General features: G+C 44.7%; 1 protein-coding gene across 1 annotated transcript in view; it reads right to left on the bottom strand.

The window, feature by feature from the left end:
• The window catches only part of lrrk1 (leucine-rich repeat kinase 1), a gene marked incomplete at its 5' end in the record, with an annotated part of 71,883 nt that overhangs the window by 38,867 nt on the left and 9,605 nt on the right, over positions 1 to 23,411 (bottom strand). The window contains 8 exon segments of the mRNA XM_079216386.1: positions 1,688 to 1,825; positions 2,583 to 2,746; positions 3,862 to 3,989; positions 6,157 to 6,383; positions 7,255 to 7,391; positions 8,033 to 8,212; positions 8,898 to 9,069; positions 22,191 to 22,381. Of these exon segments, the coding sequence (XP_079072512.1) occupies positions 1,688 to 1,825; positions 2,583 to 2,746; positions 3,862 to 3,989; positions 6,157 to 6,383; positions 7,255 to 7,391; positions 8,033 to 8,212; positions 8,898 to 9,069; positions 22,191 to 22,381 (1,337 nt within the window).

Raw genomic sequence — 23,411 nt, 5'->3', positions numbered from 1 at the left:
GTAGCATCAATATATTTGTTCATGATTATTGTAATGTTTTACACAGTTTAAGCCATTCGGGGCTTAAAAGGTTAATTCTACGTGGCATTGATTCAACAAGGTGCTGAAAGCATTCTTTAGAAATGTTGGCCCATATTGATCGGATAGCATCTTGCAGTTGATGGAGATTCGTGGGATGCACATCCAGGCCACGAAGCTCCCGTTCCACCACATCCCAAAGATGCTCTTTTGGGTTGAGATCTGGTGACTGTGGGGGCCATTGTAGTACAGTGAACTCATCGTCATGTTCAAGAAACCAGTTAGAAATGATTGGAGCTTTGTGACATGGTGCATTATCCTGCTGGAAGTAGCCATCAGAGGATGGTACATGGTGGCCATAAAGGGATGGACATGGTCAGAAACAATGCTCAGGTAGGCCGTGGCATTTAAACGATGCCCAATTGGCACTAAGGGGCCTAAAGTGTGCCAAGAAAACATCCCCCACACCCAGTGGCGGTTCTACATGTAATTACGCCCCGGGCGAGACCCCCCTCCGAGCCCCCCCCCCCCGGGCCGGGTAAAAAAAAAAAAAAAAAAAAAAAAAATCGGAAAAATATTTTATTTTGAAAAAGACCGGATACATCCGTCTGTGCGTAGCCTCAAACGTAACATCTTGACACATGCCGAGAGGTTCCTTACGTTACCCCGAAAATGAAACTTAAAAGTCCGTTACAACTCGGTGTTCTGGACTGAAATCGTCGTATTACGTCATATTTATTACGTCATATTTTTCGTCTACACCGTGAAGGCCGGTCCGTGAAAACATTGTCTGACACAAAACCGGTCGCAAAAAAGCGTTCTCTTGAAACATAATTGAGAATGCAGTTAGGCTGTATGGGAAGGACATGTCGTAGGAGACATCTTGGAATCTCACGCAGAGCCAGTCTGTTGGAAACCAGCAGATGAGTCATGTCTCTGCTGCTGCTTGGGAAAAGGGTTTGATATGGAGTCAGTCTTGGCTGAAGCATGCACAGCATGTACAGAATTACCTTATCTATGTACATGTTCTCACGCGGGAGGCAGCGTCAAGGAGATGTGATACACTTTCATGAAGTTACAACTATTTAACTGTCAGCCACATCATCCTCATTCACTGAACAGAATATGCATTTGTATTAAGTTTGATTTTATTTATGTTATAATTTGGTATTAATAACATTTAAACTCCAACTCATTTAGATTAAAGCGGCATACTTTTAAATCAAACTAATGTTTTTCCACTTTAACATCACACATGTTCACCAGGTCTGAACCACTCATACATTTCACTTATAGACAGGGACAAATGTTGAATGTGACTTATTCTCTGAAATGATTCAGATGTGCTGCTTCAGCACATCTGTTTCTTGTTCCCATGCTGTACTCTTCCGGTTGGCTTAGCATGAGTGAACATAATAACTATTATTATGTTTATTATCATTATGTTACTATCCTGGAGCTTCTAAGCTGCAGAACAAGAATGTAAGTCAATGACTCAAACATGAAGCCACCACAGAGCAGCAGTGCCACCTGGAGGCTACTTGACACATCACACTACTTTTTATATGAATGCATCTATTTTTATTTCACTCAAATACTTGTCACTATCAAGTCTCCAGCTCTGTGCACATACAGGTGCAGCGCAACAGACCCAGACGATGGCTCCTACCTCCAGTTCAAAGATATAAGACGGCAGCTCCTTCAGGCTGTTGTCGGAGAAGTCCACCTCCTGCAGCTGAGTCCTCCAGAAGATGGAGATGGTGTTTGGAAGTCTCTCGATCACATTGGAGGAAGCTTTGCATTGCTTCTGTAGAGGACGAGAAGGAACAATATCCATGTGTGTGTTATCATGTTGAAACAGCAATTTCACTTCACTGACAGATGTTTTTATTACAGATGTTCTTCCAGGAACTACCCTAAAAAACAACCATCACCAATGTGATGAAGGTGTTTACACCAGGAAGTGACAATAACAGGGTTCATACACATCTTGACCAATGGATTTCCATGACCAAACATTTTGTGAAAACTCGGTGTAAACAAATTGTATTTAAACTAACAATGAGAATGAGAGCGTATGCCTGCTTATATTCTGAGCGTCTTTCTTTAAAAAGCATATTCATTCTTTCAAACTCAGCGTAAATGAACGACATGAACATGAATATAACACATTTCCATGACTTTTCCAAAACATTTGGGATTTTATTTTTTTCAAGGACTTTTCCAGGCTTGGAAATAACCATTTTAGAATTCCATGACTTTTCCAGGTTTTCCATGACCGTGAGAACCCTGCAATAATGACTGATGACATCCATAAGAAACCAAATGCAGTAATGGGCTTCCTATGGATTAACAATTATATTAAAATGGTTCATCAAATGAGATCTATACATTAATACCCAAAACGTCAGCAATTGGAATATTCTATTTTGATCGGAAGAAAACTAAAATATCAGCAGCTACATCAAACAGGAAGTGGATCATCAGCAGCTACATCAAACAGGAAGTGGGTCATCAGCAGCTACATCAAACAGGAAGTGGGTCATCAGCAGTGTAGTTCCTACCAGTGGACACGCCCAGGGGTCAGGGAAGCTGCTCAGTGAGTTCCTGCACACGTTGAGGAAGCTCAGGGATTTCAAACAGTGCATGACTGCCGTGGGCAGCGCGGTCAGACGGTTATCAGACACGTCCAGCTCCTCCAGCTTACGAAGGCCGATCCAGTTAGTCGCTGATCGAATGGAAATAAAGAACAGCAACATGAATTAATCCACCATATAGCCACACGTTCATAGACGTAGTGATGAACACTGAGTTGGTTAAGAAACATTCTCCAATGGAAGGATGTTCAACTCTTCTCTCTTTAATGGGATTGTAGACTAAATATCCAAAAGGTATGGACTGAGGACGTCAGCTTGAACCATGGAAAATGAGATGGACTTTTTTCTTTATTTTCTGACATTGATGATGATAAAAGATACCTTTTACTAGCGTAAAAGTCGGGTTACAAGCCGCTACTACGCTCGATGGGTGTCCCCGCTAGTTCCCCGCTTTAGCCAGCTAGCGCTGCTGCTAGTTCTCCGCTAACTTCCGCTAGCTCTCCGCTAACCTCTGCTAGCTCTCCGCTAACTTTCGCTAGCTCTCCGCTAACCTCTGCTAGCTCTCCGCTAACTTCCGCTAGCTCTCCGCTAACCTCTGCTAGCTCTCCACTAACTTCCGCTAGCTCTCCGCTAGCTCTCGCTAGTTCCTCGACAACCACCGGAGGCAGCGGGACCAGCGGGGACAACCACCGAAAGTAGTAGTGGCTTGTACCCCGGCTTTTACAGTAATCTGTGCTCTTTAGCAGCAGGACATAGCAGTGTGAGGACATCCAATCTGTTTGACACATCTTTACTGATGCTGAAGTCTAGCGGCTGCCATACCATTAGCTGATTGTCATTCATGTATTTGTATGCATATTTTGAAGCATCTCGTAAGACGAGCTGTATTGAAACGGCAACAAATGCTTTCTTGAGGTGGTTTTTGCATTTGCAGAGGAAGAGTTGAGGTGCTAAATGTGAGATGGAAACTCCTTCACTGATTCCCTACTGGCAGATTACAGCCATGCCGCCTGTGGGGTCAACTTTAAACCAAACTGCTCTGTAGCAGAGTGTATTCCTCCAGACCAGTTGATGGAAACACATTCAATATTTCAAAGGTTTGCTTCTCTTGACAATACAATGGGAACTCTTTCAAAATAACCTTGACAACAATTAAGTTTATACACTATATTCTTAAATCTACATGAAAATGTCCTTCCTCCATCCAACAGCCGTATACATATATATATGTTGTGTAGGAACATACTGGACGGGATGTGGAACAGGACGGTGAGCTGGTTCTTGGCAGCAGACAGTCTCTGGATGCTGGGCAGGTGGAGGAGTCCGGCTGGCAGACTGCTCAGCTGGTTCAGAGAGAGATTCATCTGCTGTAAACTGAAGCAGAGGAGAGGGAGGCTGAGAGGGAGACAGCTGACCGTGTCTCTTCCTCTTCCTTCAGGAGTCATTTCATCCGCTCATGCCCTTCACTCCCTAAAGGCTTGAGGGAATACTTACACGCTGACATTTTGACAAATAAGCTTGTTTGCAATTTGAGCCAAAGTGAGAGGAGATCAATGCTAGTTTATTGTCTGTGTGTCCAGTACACAAATTAACTTCTTATCATCCTAGATTAGCTCAAAGGCTGGACGCAGGAGGAAGATATTTATTTACCATATATGACAATATCTGTTTGGACACATCGTGGTTCCAGGAGGACTTAGCATATGCATTGGACTCCTTCATCGACCAACAACAACTGGGTCTCTCAAGTCCTGTCCTCTTTGGATGGATTGGTAAATCACTCACTATCTAACAAGACACACCAACACACAGGGTGTAAATATGGTGCGTTACTTTGGAGTATTCAGATCCTTTACTCAGGTAAAAGCACCTATAAAACAATAAATAATAAATAAGAGCTACAAGTAAAAGTCCTACATTCAAAACATGAAACTAAAGAGTATTTGTTCAATACTTTGTGATGAAAAGGGAAATGAACAGCAATCAATGGAGCTGAGGTGCAGCGAACAGTTTTAGGTTCCTGGGAATCAACATCACAGAGAACCTGACATGACCATCACCCTCTCCATCCTGGTGAAAAGAGCTCAGGAACAGATTGGAAGGAAACGTATGAACCGACGACCCGTCCAGCCTTCGCCCAAAGTCAGCTGGGATCGGCTCCAGCACCCGCGACCCCAAAGAGGATAAGAGGTTTGGATAATGGAATATGTATACATATATATCTCAGTAGTCTTACATCAAACCCCTGTCTTCTCTAAAAGTGTTGCATCCTGCACTCAGGGGCGTTTACCAAAAATCATCCAATGAAATGAGACTCTGGCCGACACCGGTCATATAAAACCCAGAAAAGAGCTAACAGCAAAATGGAGAGGAGAGGAAAGGATGCATGTCCCTGATGCAGTGACACGGAGCCGGTTTCCCTTTCATCTCCCCCTCCTGATCCAACAACAGGGGTGTGTGTGTGTGTGTGTGTGTGTGTGTGTTCTGTAGCTTCTGTCACGCTAACCCGTAGCCCTTAAGCCCTAACTCTGACCCTAACCCCTAATCCTATTTATTGTTTGAGTTGTGTTTAGAGGTTGTACATCGGGATTATATATTATTGTAGCCCTGATTTTTATGTTTAATTTGATACCTAACATGTTTGTTTTTTTGGGGGGAGGGATTTATACCATGATTTGTTCTTGATTTTCCGGATATATAACAGGTTAAGCCCACTTTTCAGACCAAATTGAAATCCCTCTGTTAACACAACACTGTTCAAATATTCCATTTCACAGGGAAACGTCAAAGTACAGACGATTCTGTTCTTGTCAACTTTTACAGATTGCTTCTCTGTAAAAGTTGTCACGACAAAACAATTGATTAGCATCATTGATCCATCAACATGCAGTAGAATATCCTGCTGTATTTGCCCTAGATGGAGGACATCTGAACTACGATATATATCACATAGGTCAGATAAATGAACCGCAGTAAGTGCAGCGAGGTGAATGTACTTATTATTCACCCCTGTTCATTTGATGGCAGCTGCAAGTTGTCTTCTCCATCCTCGACTACCTGCCTAGCACACAGCCGGGTGTGACATTGAGTCACATCAGTCTTTGGGTAAGACACATGAAAGCAAAGATAACAGATCCATGCAGACGGGTGTGAAATCAGATCACCACGTTGGATTGGAATCAATTCAGACTAAGAGCCTCCAACAGGCGTGAGGTACTGATCTCCCTCTGTGTGGGGCCGGACATGCATCCCAGCCTGAAGGGAGCTGCTGCTTCTACACAACAGTAACCAAGTATACGAGAGTCAGAAACACTTTCCAACAGCTCCGTTCTGTTGGAAATGAAAAAGGCCCTCGTGGGCTGAGGCGGTTGCTATGGACTGACAGGTTGTTTTTCGTCACAGGCCAGTGTTTGGTTGATTTCATTATTCGTCTCATTATTTACATTATTTGTATTTTGCCCTTTATTGTGCCACCACAGAGGAACGGTCCAGCATCAGCGGGATGACGCGTCAGTGCCAGACAACCTTGTGCCACATGTACCTCGAGCAGATGACCTCCTGGGAGTTTTGAGCAGCTGGAAGCTCTTTCAGCAGATTGTTAGAAAGATCTAGAGTTTGCAGGTGGATGAGGCCCCAAGGCAGCACGGAGGGCAGGGCAGCCAGGCTGTTGCATGACAGATCCAGGTGGGTGATGCGTGAGGAGACATCCATGAACCAGTCCAGCTCCAACCAGGGCAGCTGCAGACCTCTCCAGCCCACAGAGACCGCCTGGACACAGACGACACGGCAGCATGAGGGGCACCACCTCCAACACTTTGTACATTACCAACTTAACTACACTGTTCAGTAAGTGAAGGCGTACACGTTTGCCAGGGACAGCAGGGAGGATTGGTGCTACCAGGGGGCGACTCCTCTGGTTGTATAGAAGTCTATATAAATGACTCTACTTCTCTTGATGCATTCCCTCAGTAAACATTGTAAACATGAGTTTATGTCTCAATCTCTAGTTTCAAGTCTTCTTCAATACAGCATGATGTTCATTTAGTAAATGATGGTCATTCAGAGTCTAATAAATACACCATAAAGCAGGGGATGCTTTAGGGCGGGCCTCCAAGGTGATTGACAGGTCTCTACCACGGCGTTGTCTGTTTTTTTTCCATCTTACAACTTTAGTTCTTCTACAGTGTGTTTACACTTCAGGAAAGTTATTTGTAACCTTTTGGTAGCTTAAACATGGCTTAAATGAGTCTTAATCAGTGTTCAGTTGTACTTGTGTAACTTCTGGTTATAAAAACAAGATGTGACGGCCAAAAAGCCAAACTCAAGTCCAAAAACCATTGGGTGACATCACTGCTTTTTTATGGTGATGATCCAATTACGTGAAAATAACTTTTCTATAAATTGTATGAGAGTCACTTCAACTAATACAATAGTAATGTATGTAATGCATATATTTGGTGGCCTGTATTGCCGGATGCACACCACAGAAAGCAGTGGTGACATTTTGCTCCCTCAGCTTTGAGCTCTGAGATCTTCTATTGTTAATTATAAATCCTGGTTAACGATGGTGCTCTGCTCTGACAGCCTCACACACATGGGTTCAGAGACACAGCATCATTAACCCGTCCAGACCACACACCTCCTCTCCTTCTGCGCTGGAGGTTTCCTGGAGTTTGAGTCTGAGGAGGTGTCTGCTGAAGGCCGGATGGTCCATCAGGGTGTAGGAGGAGAATCCTGCTCCGTTCTGCAGCAGGAAGTGAGCGATCTCCTCATTACCTGCAACACAAAACACATGCTCACACACACTTCATGCGCTCACAGCAGCAGAGGTGGAGCAGTACTGCTCCAGCTTCCTCTTTGATGTGTGCTTATGATCCGTCACCTGGTTGCTGTGTTTTTAGAAAGGTTGACACCCAGAAACGTCCTGAACACGGTACAATAAGACAAGGCAGAGGGCAGGGGAATTTTTTAGGAAGGTCCTACTCATTGTGCCTTCAACCTAAAGGCCTCGTAAGACCTTTATGTTGGGAAGTAAGAACTTGGGATTTAAAATGTGTGTAACAACAAAACACCTGCTGTTTTGGTTCACATTGGTGCAGCAGCACCAAGTGCAGTAGGGCTGGGTGGAGTTAAAATATAGATTGGATAGACTCTCAGCCAATCACATCACTGGTGTCATTGTTCTGAAACAGCTGAGCTAATCACAAGAAAGCACAACAACAACAACAGCTCAACAAATGGAAACACACTTAAAAATGAAAAGAAGTGATTGACCGCATCAATCAGCTTCTACTGTGTCTCATGTCATAAACGGTCACGCCATCTCATCTATACGTCACATAATGTGACGCAGCAAATCCAAAAGGTGCTCATCATGTCCCAACCGTTACCGTGGTTACGCCCAGATGCGTCCCTACCTGCTCGTGCAGCAGCGTACAGCGGCAGCCCGGTGATCACAGCGAACTCGTCGCTGTGGATGGCGCAGTCCTTGGCATCAGCCTCGTAGCCGTGGACCAGCAGCCGGACCACGTCCAGGTGACCCTGCTGGCACGAGGTGGCCAGCATCCAGTTCAGCAAGTCTCTCCTCAGACACGGACCTGAGGGAGGCGGAGGCGACCAGTGAGGGCAGATCAGCCGAGGAAATATTGTCCTTCATAATTTAACTCGCGGTTTCCTGTCTGACAGAATCTTCCAACAATGATAGTTTTTTTCCCCAAGATCACTCTGATAGCATCACTAAGACATTGTTGGGGTTATTTTAAATCAGACTTGAGAGCTTGTCCAGAGACAGGGGACATTAAACAACAGAGTAATACGATCCATACTACAGTTAACAGACTTTGACATTAAACTGGTAGAGTCTGTATTCATTGTAAGGTGTTTGTGGTGGCAGGGGCGTGGTTAGCGCAGCTGGAGAGGGGGAGGGGAGAATCGACTCAGGGAACAGGTGTCGGGATGAGACCTAAGTGGCCTCAGCTGGAGCAGGTGGTGTGTCTTGCCTACATAAGGCATGAGAGGCACAGTCTGCAGGACATGCATGTGACAATAAAGCAGCTACCAACCAGATCCCATGTGTGCCGTGTCATTGGTGCTGGGGGGAACCCGAGGAAGTAGCAGGATCGTGTTACAGTGTTAAAGCAGAAACACTACAAATATGTCAATAAATAAACTGCAGGACATCAACTGGCCTTCCGTTTAGAGATGAATGAACGCATGCTAATAATGAAACAAAAGGCTGGTCCTGATCCATGTAGTGAGAATGTTGCGCGGTTTCTTTCTTACCAGGTATAGAGTCCAGCAGCTCTTTGACCAGCCCGGCGTGGCCGTAGTACGCTGCCAGGATGGCCGGGTTGCTGTTGGATGGCTCCTGGGGCACGGAGATACGGGCATCTTTCAGGAGGTAGCACACACTCTGGAGATCTCCATGCTGAGTGGCCAAACACAGGAGACGCACCTGTGACAACACACACACAAACAATGAGAATATATATATATATATACACACACACACACACATATATACATAGAGGATCAGAGGTTCGATCCCAGGCTCTGCTAGTCCATGTCGATGTGTCCATGGGCAAGAGACTTAACCCTAGTTGCTCCTGCAGGCTGTTCCTGTGCTGCATGAATGTTAGTTACTCCTGATGGCCCCTTGCTGGGTGGGCCCTGCCATCATGGATGAATGGATGAATGGTGACAAGTAGTGTTAAAGAGCTTTGAGTGGTCGGAATACTAGAAAAGAGATTTACAAGTACAGTCCATTTACCATCCATTCACCTTTATTCCATTCACCTTTATTTATATGTATATGTATATATATATATATATATATATATATCTCCATAGATAGATATATAGATAGATAGAAATATACACCTATATTTCAGGTCTACGTCTAAACAAGCTGAAGAAACAAGTTTAGAGTTGCGAAAGCTTCAATAGTGAATAGCATAGAAAACATTTCTCTCTCCTGAAGTTTCCAACATAAATGAAGACGGAAGAGTTCAAAGAAAGAAAAAACTGTTTCGTTTCGTCGACTGATCACAGGGAACTGGTTTTTCAGGTTCCATGCTTCTGCCAGTTGGGTCGATGATGAGATGATACAGGCATGACAAACTGCCACCCACAGACAACAGAAGTGCAGCAGACCGACTATAGAAGCTAAACGGAGTGCCAGTAGAAGTGTCACTGCAGCGTCTACACTGGACAGTTAGCAAGTCACTGCCTCTGCTCGTACCGACAGCAAGCACACAAGAGCACTTGAAAGTATCCTGTAACTATGCTCTCTAAACGGATCAAAGTCGGCCATTTTGATTTTTCCTTTATGTTTTGAACATTTCTAGGTGCTACACTTGGACGAACTCCTCCCAGGGAATTCGTCAGATCTACTCCAAGTTTGGTCACTCAGTACAATCTGAAGACCTCTGTGATCAAAAGTGATCAAAGTCTTTACGTGTGAAGGCACAGCCGTGGCGTGGCGGCCATTTCCCGTGAATCTCCACTAAACAAGCTCATGTAACTCCTCTGGATCAACTCTGCCCCAAACTGGCCATGCTTAATACAATTCACGGCCTGAGTATGTCGACAAGTCAATTTTCACTTGGAGTCATAGCGCCACCTACTGGCAACATGAAGTCAGTGTTAAGTGACAAACAGCACCTGATTTAACTTGACATTTACACGATGTCCACACATGTTATAGAGCAGTGTACACATGCATGTTGTCTAGCGCCACACAGTGCATACAGGAAGTGGTGGACTGATTGCAAAGCATCATTTCCAGCGTCCCTCCATGCAGGAAAGAACGTCTAACTCGTGGCCGCGGTGTCCGACGGTCGCAGACATCCTCGACCTCGTGAGCCGGCGTCCCCCCAGTAACCCCGACGTGAGCCAAGGTGTGATGTCACGTACATCGCTGCTTGCAGATTTAATTATCATTAATATTCTACTACATCCACTGCTGCGGTTATTTTTGGTAGTTGTAACTTCTTCATCATCCTACTACTCTCATGATATGAATCATTGAATATGTTGTAACTCTGTTGTGTTGCTCATTCCGGTCACATGACATCTGTGACCAGAAGTTTCCCCTGAACCGATGTGAGGTCCCGGGACAGAGGATGTCATATGTGTACAGATTGTAAAGCCCTATGAGGAAAATTTGTGATTTTGGACAATACAAAATATATTGAATTGAAAGAGTAAGAAGTTACTTTTACCAAATTAAATTCATTTCTCTTCATGATGGGTGCGGTTTTATTTTATTTTTACAAACCTCTGATGGGAATGTCATTAATGCTGCAGGTATTTGGTCATACATCAAAGTACTGGACACAATAAAATGCTGACTTGATGAAACTGAAAGCATGTTTGTCATCGTAACTTGACAAATCACTTTAACGATTGATACTTTGCAAAATTGCCGTCGTACAGTATGTATGCAGAAGTGAAACCAGATCTAGACCAGATCTCTGCTGAAGCCTGGGAATAAGAACTCCCACTCTCTCCTCATAACCCAAATACAAACACAGCACCGCTCCACCACAGGGAGCGTCTCTGAATAATGTAACTAGGACACGTAACAGGAGCAAAGAAAAAGGAAACACTTAAGGGGCTGACACCTGGGCGGATGGTTGCTTCAGATAGTGAACGCATATTGTTATGGTAGGCCGTAATGCGCTGGGTTGGTTCCCGTTTTTTAAAGACCATGACCCATCACTTCTTGAACATATCAGAATTGGCCTTTTTGATCAAAAGATTGTGTCAACGTGGCACCGTAAACAAACAAGTCCAACTTTAACTGCAGGCCGCATGTGAAGAGTTTAAGATTAGTGTCATTTTCACCGATTCCCTTAGTTGAGTTTATTTAACTCTCACCCAGCTGCTAGTTAGTAGTTGCCTTTATTTATTAACTGATCACAATACATTTAGATCAAATGAATCCAGTAGTAGAGGTGAAATGCTGCCCACTCTTTGTTTGGAGCCTGTGGCCAGATCTTACACGACACAGCAGTGGCTTGAGATCATACAAGAATTGTGGTAGCACATAACAGACACATGAAGCGTCACGTGAAGCGTCACGTAATGAAGCGTCACGTAATAAAGCGTCACGTAAGGTGTCATGTAAAGCGTCACGTAATAAAGCGTCACGTAAAGCGTCACGTAATGAAGCGTCACGTAAAGCGTCACGTAATAAAGCGTCACGTAATAAAGCGTGACGTAAGGTGTCATGTAAAGCGTCACATAATAAAGCGTGACGTAAGGTGTCACGTAAAGCGTCACGTAATAAAGCGTGACGTAAGGTGTCACGCAAAGCGTCACATAATAAAGCGTGACGTAAGGTGTCATGTAAAGCGTCACGTAATAAAGCGTCACATAATAAAGCGTGACGTAAGGTGTCATGTAAAGCGTCACGTAATAAAGCGTCACATAATAAAGCGTGACGTAAGGTGTCACGTAAAGCGTCACGTAATAAAGCGTGACGTAAGGTGTCACGTAAAGCGTCACATAATAAAGCGTGACGTAAGGTGTCATGTAAAGCGTCACGTAATAAAGCGTCACATAATAAAGCGTGACGTAAGGTGTCATGTAAAGCGTCACATAATAAAGCGTGACGTAAGGTGTCATGTAAAGCGTCACGTAATAAAGCGTCACATAATAAAGCGTGACGTAAGGTGTCATGTAAAGCGTCACATAATAAAGCGTGACGTAAGGTGTCATGTAAAGTGTCACGTAATAAAGCGTCACATAATAAAGCGTGACGTAAGGTGTCATGTAAAGCGTCACATAATAAAGCGTGACGTAAGGTGTCATGTAAAGCGTCACGTAATAAAGCGTCACATAATAAAGCGTGACGTAAGGTGTCATGTAAAGCGTCACGTAATAAAGCGTCACATAATAAAGCGTGACGTAAGGTGTCATGTAAAGCGTCACGTAATAAAGCGTCACATAATAAAGCGTGACGTAAGGTGTCACGTAAAGCGTCACGTAATAAAGCGTGACGTAAGGTGTCACGTAAAGCGTCACATAATAAAGCGTGACGTAAGGTGTCATGTAAAGCGTCACGTAATAAAGCGTCACATAATAAAGCGTGACGTAAGGTGTCATGTAAAGCGTCACATAATAAAGCGTGACGTAAGGTGTCATGTAAAGCGTCACGTAATAAAGCGTCACATAATAAAGCGTGACGTAAGGTGTCATGTAAAGCGTCACATAATAAAGCGTGACGTAAGGTGTCATGTAAAGTGTCACGTAATAAAGCGTCACATAATAAAGCGTGACGTAAGGTGTCATGTAAAGCGTCACATAATAAAGCGTGACGTAAGGTGTCATGTAAAGTGTCACGTAATAAAGCGTCACATAATAAAGCGTGACGTAAGGTGTCATGTAAAGCGTCACATAATAAAGCGTGACGTAAGGTGTCATGTAAAGCGTCACATAATAAAGCGTGACGTAAGGTGTCACGTAAAGCGTCACATAATAAAGCGTGACGTAAGGTGTCACGTAAAGCGTCACATAATAAAGCGTGACGTAAGGTGTCATGTAAAGCGTCACGTAATAAAGCGTGACGTAAGGTGTCACGTAAAGCGTCACATAATAAAGCGTGACGTAAGGTGTCATGTAAAGCGTCACATAATAAAGCGTGACGTAAGGTGTCACGTAAAGCGTCACGTAATAAAGCGTGACGTAAGGTGTCATGTAAAGCGTCACGTAATAAAGCGTCACATAATAAAGCGTGACGTAAGGTGTCATGTAAAGCGTCACATAATAAAGCGTGACGTAAGGTGTCACGTAAAGCGTCACGTAATAAAGCGTGACGTAAGGTGTCACGTAAAGCGTCACATAATAAAGCGTGACGTAAGGTGTCATGTAAAGCGTCACGTAATAAAGCGTCACATAATAAAGCGTGACGTAAGGTGTCATGTAAAGCGTCACGTAATAAAGCGTCACATAATAAAGCGTGACGTAAGGTGTCATGTAAAGCGTCACATAATAAAGCGTGACGTAAGGTGTCACGTAAAGCGTCACGTAATAAAGCGTGACGTAAGGTGTCATGTAAAGCGTCACATAATAAAGCGTGACGTAAGGTGTCACGTAAAGCGTCACGTAATAAAGCGTGACGTAAGGTGTCACGTAAAGCGTCACGTAATAAAGCGTCACATAATAAAGCGTGACGTAAGGTGTCATGTAAAGCGTCACATAACAAAGCGTGACGTAAGGTGTCATGTAAAGCGTCACGTAATAAAGCGTGACGTAATAAAGCGTGACGTAAGGTGTCACGTAAAGCGTCACATAATAAAGCGTGACGTAAGGTGTCATGTAAAGCGTCACATAATAAAGCGTGACGCAAGGTGTCACGTAAAGCGTCACGTAATAAAGCGTCACATAATAAAGCGTGACGTAAGGTGTCATGTAAAGCGTCACGTAATAAAGCGTGACGTAATAAAGCGTGACGTAAGGTGTCATGTAAAGCGTCACATAATAAAGCGTGACGTAAGGTGTCATGTAAAGCGTCACATAATAAAGCGTGACGTAAGGTGTCATGTAAAGCGTCACGTAATAAAGCGTCACATAATAAAGCGTGACGTAAGGTGTCATGTAAAGCGTCACGTAATAAAGCGTCACATAATAAAGCGTGACGTAAGGTGTCACGTAAAGCGTCACGTAATAAAGCGTCACATAATAAAGCGTGACGTAAGGTGTCATGTAAAGCGTCACATAATAAAGCGTGACGTAAGGTGTCATGTAAAGCGTCACATAATAAAGCGTGACGTAAGGTGTCATGTAAAGCGTCACATAATAAAGCGTGACGTAAGGTGTCATGTAAAGCGTCACGTAATAAAGCGTCACATAATAAAGCGTGACGTAAGGTGTCATGTAAAGCGTCACGTAATAAAGCGTCACATAATAAAGCGTGACGTAAGGTGTCACGTAAAGCGTCACGTAATAAAGCGTCACATAATAAAGCGTGACGTAAGGTGTCATGTAAAGCGTCACATAATAAAGCGTGACGTAAGGTGTCATGTAAAGCGTCACATAATAAAGCGTGACGTAAGGTGTCATGTAAAGCGTCACGTAATAAAGCGTCACATAATAAAGCGTGACGTAAGGTGTCATGTAAAGCGTCACATAATAAAGCGTGACGTAAGGTGTCATGTAAAGCGTCACGTAATAAAGCGTCACATAATAAAGCGTGACGTAAGGTGTCATGTAAAGCGTCACATAATAAAGCGTGACGTAAGGTGTCACGTAAAGCGTCACATAATAAAGCGTGACGTAAGGTGTCATGTAAAGCGTCACGTAATAAAGCGTCACATAATAAAGCGTGACGTAAGGTGTCATGTAAAGCGTCACATAATAAAGCGTCACATAATAAAGCGTGACGTAAGGTGTCACGTAAAGCGTCACGTAATAAAGCGTGACGTAAGGTGTCATGTAAAGCGTCACGTAATAAAGCGTCACATAATAAAGCGTGACGTAAGGTGTCACGTAAAGCGTCACATAATAAAGCGTGACGTAAGGTGTCACGTAAAGCGTCACGTAATAAAGCGTGACGTAAGGTGTCACGTAAAGCGTCACGTAATAAAGCGTGACGTAAGGTGTCATGTAAAGCGTCACATAATAAAGCGTGACGTAAGGTGTCACGTAAAGCGTCACGTAATAAAGCGTGACGTAAGGTGTCATGTAAAGCGTCACGTAATAAAGCGTGACGTAAGGTGTCATGTAAAGCGTCACATAATAAAGCGTGACGTAAGGTGTCATGTAAAGCGTCACATAATAAAGCGTGACGTAAGGTGTCATGTAAAGCGTCACGTAATAAAGCGTGACGTAATAAAGCGTGACGTAATAAAGCGTGACGTAAGGTGTCATGTAAAGCGTCACGTAATAAAGCGTGACGTAAGGTGTCATGTAAAGCGTCACGTAATAAAGCGTGACGTAATAAAGCGTGACGTAAGGTGTCATGTAAAGCGTCACGTAATAAAGCGTGACGTAAGGTGTCATGTAAAGTGTCACGTAATAAAGCGTGACGTAAGGTGTCATGTAAAGCGTCACGTAATAAAGCGTGACGTAATAAAGCGTGACGTAAGGTGTCATGTAAAGCGTCACGTAATAAAGCGTCACGTAATAAAGCGTGACGTAATAAAGCATGACGTAAGGTGTCATGTAAAGCGTCACGTAATAAAGCGTGACGTAATAAAGCGTGACGTAATAAAGCGTGACGTAAGGTGTCATGTAAAGCGTCACGTAATAAAGCGTGACGTAAGGTGTCATGTAAAGCGTCACGTAATAAAGCGTGACGTAAGGTGTCATGTAAAGCGTCACGTAATAAAGCGTGACGTAATAAAGCGTGACGTAAGGTGTCATGTAAAGCGTCACGTAATAAAGCGTGACGTAATAAAGCGTGACGTAAGGTGTCATGTAAAGCGTCACGTAATAAAGCGTGACGTAATAAAGCGTGACGTAAGGTGTCATGTAAAGCGTCACGTAATAAAGCGTGACGTAAGGTGTCATGTAAAGCGTCACGTAATAAAGCGTGACGTAAGGTGTCATGTAAAGCGTCACGTAATAAAGCGTGACGTAAGGTGTCATGTAAAGCGTCACGTAATAAAGCGTCACGTAATAAAGCGTGACGTAAGGTGTCATGTAAAGCGTCACGTAATAAAGCGTGACGTAATAAAGCGTGACGTAAGGTGTCATGTAAAGCGTCACGTAATAAAGCGTGACGTAATAAAGCGTGACGTAAGGTGTCATGTAAAGCGTCACGTAATAAAGCGTGACGTAATAAAGCGTGACGTAAGGTGTCATGTAAAGCGTCACGTAATAAAGCGTGACGTAAGGTGTCATGTAAAGCGTCACGTAATAAAGCGTGACGTAAGGTGTCATGTAAAGCGTCACGTAATAAAGCGTGACGTAAGGTGTCATGTAAAGCGTCACGTAATAAAGCGTCACGTAATAAAGCGTGACGTAAGGTGTCATGTAAAGCGTCACGTAATAAAGCGTCACGTAAAGCGTCACGTAATAAAGCGTCACGTAAAGCGTCACGTAATAAAGCGTCACGTAATAAAGCGTGACGTAAGGTGTCATGTAAAGCGTCACGTAATAAAGCGTGAGCAGTGAGGGGGCGTGTCCAATCACATAACTGTTGAGCAGTGTGGGGGCGTGTCCAATCACATAACTGATGAGCAGTGAGGGGGCGTGTCCAATCACATAACTGTTGAGCAGTGTGGGGGCGTGTCCAATCACATAACTGATGAGCAGTGAGGGGGCGCGTCCAATCACATAACTGATGAGCAGTGAGGGGGCGTGTCCAGTCACATAACTGATGAGCAGTGAGGGGGCGTGTCCAGTCACATAACTGATGAGCAGTGAGGGGGCGTGTCCAGTCACATAACTGATGAGCAGTGAGGGGGCGTGTCCAATCACATAACTGATGAGCAGTGAGGGGGCGTGTCCAGTCACATAACTGATGAGCAGTGAGGGGGCGTGTCCAATCACATAACTGATGAGCAGTGAGGGGGCGTGTCCAATCACATAACTGATGAGCAGTGAGGGGGCGTGTCCAGTCACATAACTGATGAGCAGTGAGGGGGCGTGTCCAATCACATAACTGATGAGCAGTGAGGGGGCGTGTCCAATCACATAACTGATGAGCAGTGAGGGGGCGTGTCCAGCAGTAAAACACTTCCTGGAAGCCGCTCTCCTGCGTCCTCGCTCACGGCTCCTCAGAGATCCCTCAGAGCAGAAATTAGAGCTTTGGGACGGCCGTCAATATGGCGGCGCAGAACAACTTCCGGTTCAAGCGAGGAGATGGCCAATAAGAGACTTGGGATGAACCCAGAGAGGAGACTGTTGGTTCTGAACCGCAATGGCGGCGCCTACAGAGTTAGCTTAGCTGCTGCTACAGCATCAGTTCATTCAAACCTGGAGAGGATTTCTTCATTGCAAGAAGAGCAAAGAACGACACTGAAGACTTCTCCTGCTCTTACATAACACCGTCCTTTTCCTTTCTTTTCACAACATGGACCTGAAAATCCTGAATAAGACCCAACCCCTCTTGTGTATTGATATAGTTCAAACCCGTCTCAAATGACTGCTGACAGTTTCCATCTGCGCCGCTGAAAAAGATTATGACACACACACTGTATGACTCATTTTGCCCATAGGAAGTCTTCCAAGAACATTTTAGCTAATCTTAAAAGGACAATAAGGGACTTTTGTTTCCTGATTTATTTTAGAGTTTAGTTCCTGGTACTATTTGTTGTTGTGTGTAGAACATGGGCACATTGGGCTTGGATGCTTATGCCCTCCTATCTTCTACAGAAAAACAACTCAACTATAGACATTTTAGTTTCTCCACAAAATAAAAAATCCAAAACATCCTTTTAATGTATGGCAATATGACTTCAGGCTCATAACCTCAATCAGGATGGACCTCTGGTGCAGAAGGAGATATGACCTGGGCTAATAGTGAGCGCCTCGATGAGGAATAGCCACTGACTTACAAAATGTGTAAGAAAACAAGAAAGATGTCGATTTCAGAATGCAAAAGTTAATAATTAATAAGACACGATCTTGATTCCTCCATAGCAGGACCTCACCGGCCTTTCAAGGAATACAAACATGTCATTGTCTGTAAATGAAAAGGGAGGCCACTCTATTTTCTTATGGACTCTTTGATTCTAATACGTTTCCACTGTACTCTGTGGGTGGAAGCCTGACCACCAGACCACACAGTGTCTGCTGATGTTTCCTTTCCTCCAGACACAAAAGCCCTCACCACCATCACACCTTTATTTTGGGTTCTAGCTAGAACCCCCTGAAAGAGTTCCCTATGGAAGATTTATGAATGGTTCTACCAGGAACCAACCTGGTTTGAGTATAAGACACTCCGGTTCCTTAAGAACGAGGTCTGTATGACATGGGGACAGGTTCTGGGGACACGCCGAGGAACCTTATATGGTTCTAGTATAGCACTTTTATTTCTGACTAAGAACAGCAAAGATTTTCTGAACGTTTTTTCAGCTTTCTTTACTGGTGATTATCTGGAGACCCTTTAGATTGCAGCTCTGATCCCGATCCCAGTTCAAGAACTACTGCTTTAGATCTCCACTGACACCAAGTTGGATTACATTCATTTTAAATTATATTGAATTAAGTTTTGGATAAAAGACTAAAATGTAATTTCAGACTTGCTGTGAAAAGTAATTTGATCCCTGAATTGATTACGTGTTTACGTTACCACCTGAGTGCAACTTCTACTTGTGATTGTAATTATGATTTGATCGTGTAATGGGACGTTTTGAGTAGGCAATGCTGACTGTCATCAAATGTTTACATTTAATGACACATACACGTACTGTAAATACAGTTATGAGAGATTTATCAACCTAGTCTAACGGGTACGACTGACGGCAGTTTATAATCACAGGACATTGTTGCCACCATCATATCACTGTTACCCGGCTTCCCCTCCACATAGCCCATAATGTCACAGGGATGTCATGTGTGTGCTCATGTGTGTGCTCATGTGTGTGCTCATGTATGTGCTCATGTGTGTGCTCATGCTCATGTATGTGCTCATGTATGTGCTCATGTATGTGCTCATGTGTGTGCTCATGTATGTGCTCATGTGTGTGCTCATGTGTGTGCTCATGTGTGTGCTCATGCTCATGTATGTGCTCATGTATGTGCTCATGTATGTGCTCATGTGTGTGCTCATGTATGTGCTCATGTGTGTGCTCATGTATGTGCTCATGTGTGTGCTCATGTGTGTGCTCATGCTCATGTGTGTGCTCATGTGTGTGCTCATGTGTGTGCTCATGCTCATGTATGTGCTCATGTATGTGCTCATGTATGTGCTCATGTATGTGCTCATGTGTGTGCTCATGTGTGTGCTCATGTGTGTGCTCATGCTCATGTATGTGCTCATGTGTGTGCTCATGTGTGTGCTCATGCTCATGTATGTGCTCATGTGTGTGCTCATGTGTGTGCTCATGCTCATGTATGTGCTCATGTATGTGCTCATGTATGTGCTCATGTGTGTGCTCATGTGTGTGCTCATGTGTGTGCTCATGCTCATGTATGTGCTCATGTATGTGCTCATGTGTGTGCTCATGTGTGTGCTCATGTGTGTGCTCATGTATGTGCTCATGTGTGTGCTCATGTGTGTGCTCATGCTCATGTATGTGCTCATGTGTGTGCTCATGTGTGTGCTCATGTGTGTGCTCATGTATGTGCTCATGTATGTGCTCATGCTCATGTATGTGCTCATGTGTGTGCTCATGCTCATGTATGTGCTCATGTGTGTGCTCATGTGTGTGCTCATGCTCATGTATGTGCTCATGCTCGTGTGTGCTCATGTGTGTGGTCATGCTCATGTATGTGCTCATGTATGTGCTCATGTGTGTGCTCATGCTCATGTATGTGCTCATGCTCGTGTGTGCTCATGTGTGTGGTCATGCTCATGTATGTGCTCGTGTGTGTGCTCATGCTCATGTATGTGCTCATGTGTGTGCTCATGCTCATGTGTGTGCTCATGCTCATGTATGTGCTCATGTGTGTGCTCATGTATGTGCTCATGTGTGTGCTCGTGTGTGCTCATGCTCATGTATGTGCTCATGTGTGTGCTCGTGTGTGCTCATGCTCATGTATGTGCTCATGCTCATGTATGTGCTCATGCTCATGTGTGTGCTCATGTGTGTGCTCATGTATGTGCTCATGTGTGTGCTCATGCTCATGTGTGCTCATGTGTGTGCTCATGCTCATGTATGTGCTCATGCTCATGTGTGTGCTCATGTGTGTGCTCATGTGTGTGCTCATGTGTGTGCTCATGTATGTGCTCATGTATGTGCTCATGTGTGTGCTCATGTGTGTGCTCATGTGTGTGCTCATGCATGTGCTCATGTGTGTGCTCATGCTCATGTGTGTGCTCATGTGTGTGCTCATGTATGTGCTCATGTGTGTGCTCATGTGTGTGCTCATGTGTGTGCTCATGCTCATGTGTGTGCTCATGTGTGTGCTCATGTATGTGCTCATGTGTGTGCTCATGTGTGTGCTCATGCTCATGTATGTGCTCATGCTCATGTGTGTGCTCATGTGTGTGCTCATGCTCATGTATGTGCTCGTGTGTGTGCTCATGCTCATGTATGTGCTCATGTGTGTGCTCATGCTCATGTGTGTGCTCATGTGTGTGCTCATGTGTGTGCTCATGTGTGTGCTCATGCTCATGTATGTGCTCATGTGTGTGCTCATGCTCATGTATGTGCTCATGCTCATGTGTGTGCTCATGTGTGTGCTCATGTATGTGCTCATGTGTGTGCTCATGCTCATGTGTGTGCTCATGTGTGTGCTCATGCTCATGTGTGTGCTCATGTGTGTGCTCATGTGTGTGCTCATGTGTGTGCTCATGCTCATGTGTGCTCATGTGTGTGCTCATGCTCATGTATGTGCTCATGCTCATGTGTGTGCTCATGTGTGTGCTCATGCATGTGCTCATGTGTGTCCTCATGTGTGTGCTCATGTGTGTGCTCATGTGTGTGCTCATGCTCATGTGTGCTCATGTGTGTGCTCATGCTCATGTATGTGCTCATGCTCATGTGTGTGCTCATGTGTGTGCTCATGTATGTGCTCATGTGTGTGCTCATGTGTGTGCTCATGTGTGTGCTCATGCATGTGCTCATGTGTGTCCTCATGTGTGTCCTCATGTGTGTGCTCATGTGTGTGCTCATGTGTGTGCTCATGTGTGTGCTCATGCTCATGTGTGTGCTCATGTGTGTGCTCATGTGTGTGCTCATGTATGTGCTCATGTGTGTGCTCATGTGTGTGCTCATGCTCATATGTGTGCTCATGTGTGTGCTCATGCTCATGTGTGTGCTCATGTGTGTGCTCATGCATGTGCTCATGTGTGTGCTCATGCTCATGTGTGTGCTCATGCTCATGTGTGTGCTCATGTGTGTGCTCATGTGTGTGCTCATGTGTGTGCTCATGTATGTGCTCATGTGTGTGCTCATGTGTGTGCTCATGTATGTGCTCATGTGTGTGCTCGTGTGTGTGCTCATGCTCATGTATGTGCTCATGTGTGTGCTCATGTGTGTGCTCATGTATGTGCTCATGTATGTGCTCATGTGTGTGCTCATGTGTGTGCTCATGTGTGTGCTCATGCATGTGCTCATGTGTGTCCTCATGTGTGTGCTCATGTGTGCTCATGTGTGTGCTCATGTGTGTGCTCATGCTCATGTGTGTGCTCATGTGTGTGCTCATGTATGTGCTCATGTGTGTGCTCGTGTGTGTGCTCATGCTCATGTATGTGCTCATGTGTGTGCTCATGTGTGTGCTCATGTATGTGCTCATGTATGTGCTCATGTGTGTGCTCATGTGTGTGCTCATGCTCATGTATGTGCTCATGTGTGTGCTCATGCTCAGGTATGTGCTCATGTGTGTGCTCATGTGTGTGCTCATGCTCATGTGTGTGCTCATGTATGTGCTCATGCTCATGTATGTGCTCATGTGTGTGCTCATGTGTGTGCTCATGCTCATGTGTGTGCTCATGTGTGTGCTCATGTGTGTGCTCACCCCGTTGATGTGAGGCATCCCTGCGCTGCACTCCACACAGCAGGCCTGTTGGATCAGCTCCCTGGCCGCCTCCCCCTCTCCATCCGTGTACGCTGCCTGGATGTTCTCCAGCGTGGGAGAAAGAACCAGTGCAGAACCGGGGCCCGGTTCCTCCACCAGCGAAGCCTTGGCTCCCATTTCCTCCCCAGGGCCTGGTGGAGCAGAGGACACACACACATTAGGGCCAAATGGCAGTTAAGAGTGTGTGAGGAAACGAGGGAACATGTGGAGGTTTGTGGCTGAAAGCCAGCATGCAGGTTGAACACATCGTGGGACTGCAGTCCCGTCAGCACAACTAGGTCAGCTTATTAAAGATGCTCTATGGCATGAAGAGTACAGCTGAATTCATTAGTGCAGTGTGAAATAAGCACTTGACACTAAACTCACATTACACCATTGGTATTCAAATGCTAATGCTAATGCTAATACTCTTGTGCTCATCATAACAATATCAAATGTCTAGAGCTAATGATGGTATATGGTTGAAGCTCTGAGGCCGACAGCAAGATGTGTGGAGTCATGGGAACATTTAATGAGTGAATATCATTTTATACAGTGGGCACATGAGGCATTGTTACAATGTGTGCAATATGGGTTAATGGGATGTGAATTAAACTAAAATAACGTGTTTTCTAATGGCATGGTTAGGTGTTCTGCTGATGTCGCCATGTTTGTACTAGATAGGGGTCTTCCTCACTGATCACTCACTCTCACACCCGCTGTGCTATGACCAGTGCAAGTAATATCAGACCTGTGCAGACCGGACCACAGCAGTGTGTCCTGGTTTCCAGCAGTAAAAGGAGTGAATGACTGGATTAGCCGGTTGGTCATCGCTGGTTGACTCCACGGTTCTCATCAGCAGGCCTGTCTTTGCACATCTCCCCGTACCTAGTACTGATGCATTTCTTGGTAAATAAAACCGTCGCTCATAAACATAATAAAGGCTGGTGAACGTGCGCCTCACTGTCCGTTACGTTGGTTATTCCTTTCACCCGCCAACACTTCTGTTTCCTCTTTCGGCTTGTTACAGCTGCATGGGCCGGCTTCCTGCAGCTCTCCTTTCAATACTTAAGACAGAGTCTGACTGGCCTTCTGAGGCAAAGGGAGAATTCCTGAGGGAGTGAAACCATTAGACACATGTGCACCTCCCATCCACCATCAATACTCCCCCATCACGCCATT

Source organism: Taurulus bubalis, assembly GCF_910589615.1.
Source record: "Taurulus bubalis genome assembly, chromosome: 4".
NCBI lineage: Eukaryota > Metazoa > Chordata > Actinopteri > Perciformes > Cottidae > Taurulus > Taurulus bubalis.
This window is presented reverse-complemented; position numbering and strand designations above follow the sequence as displayed.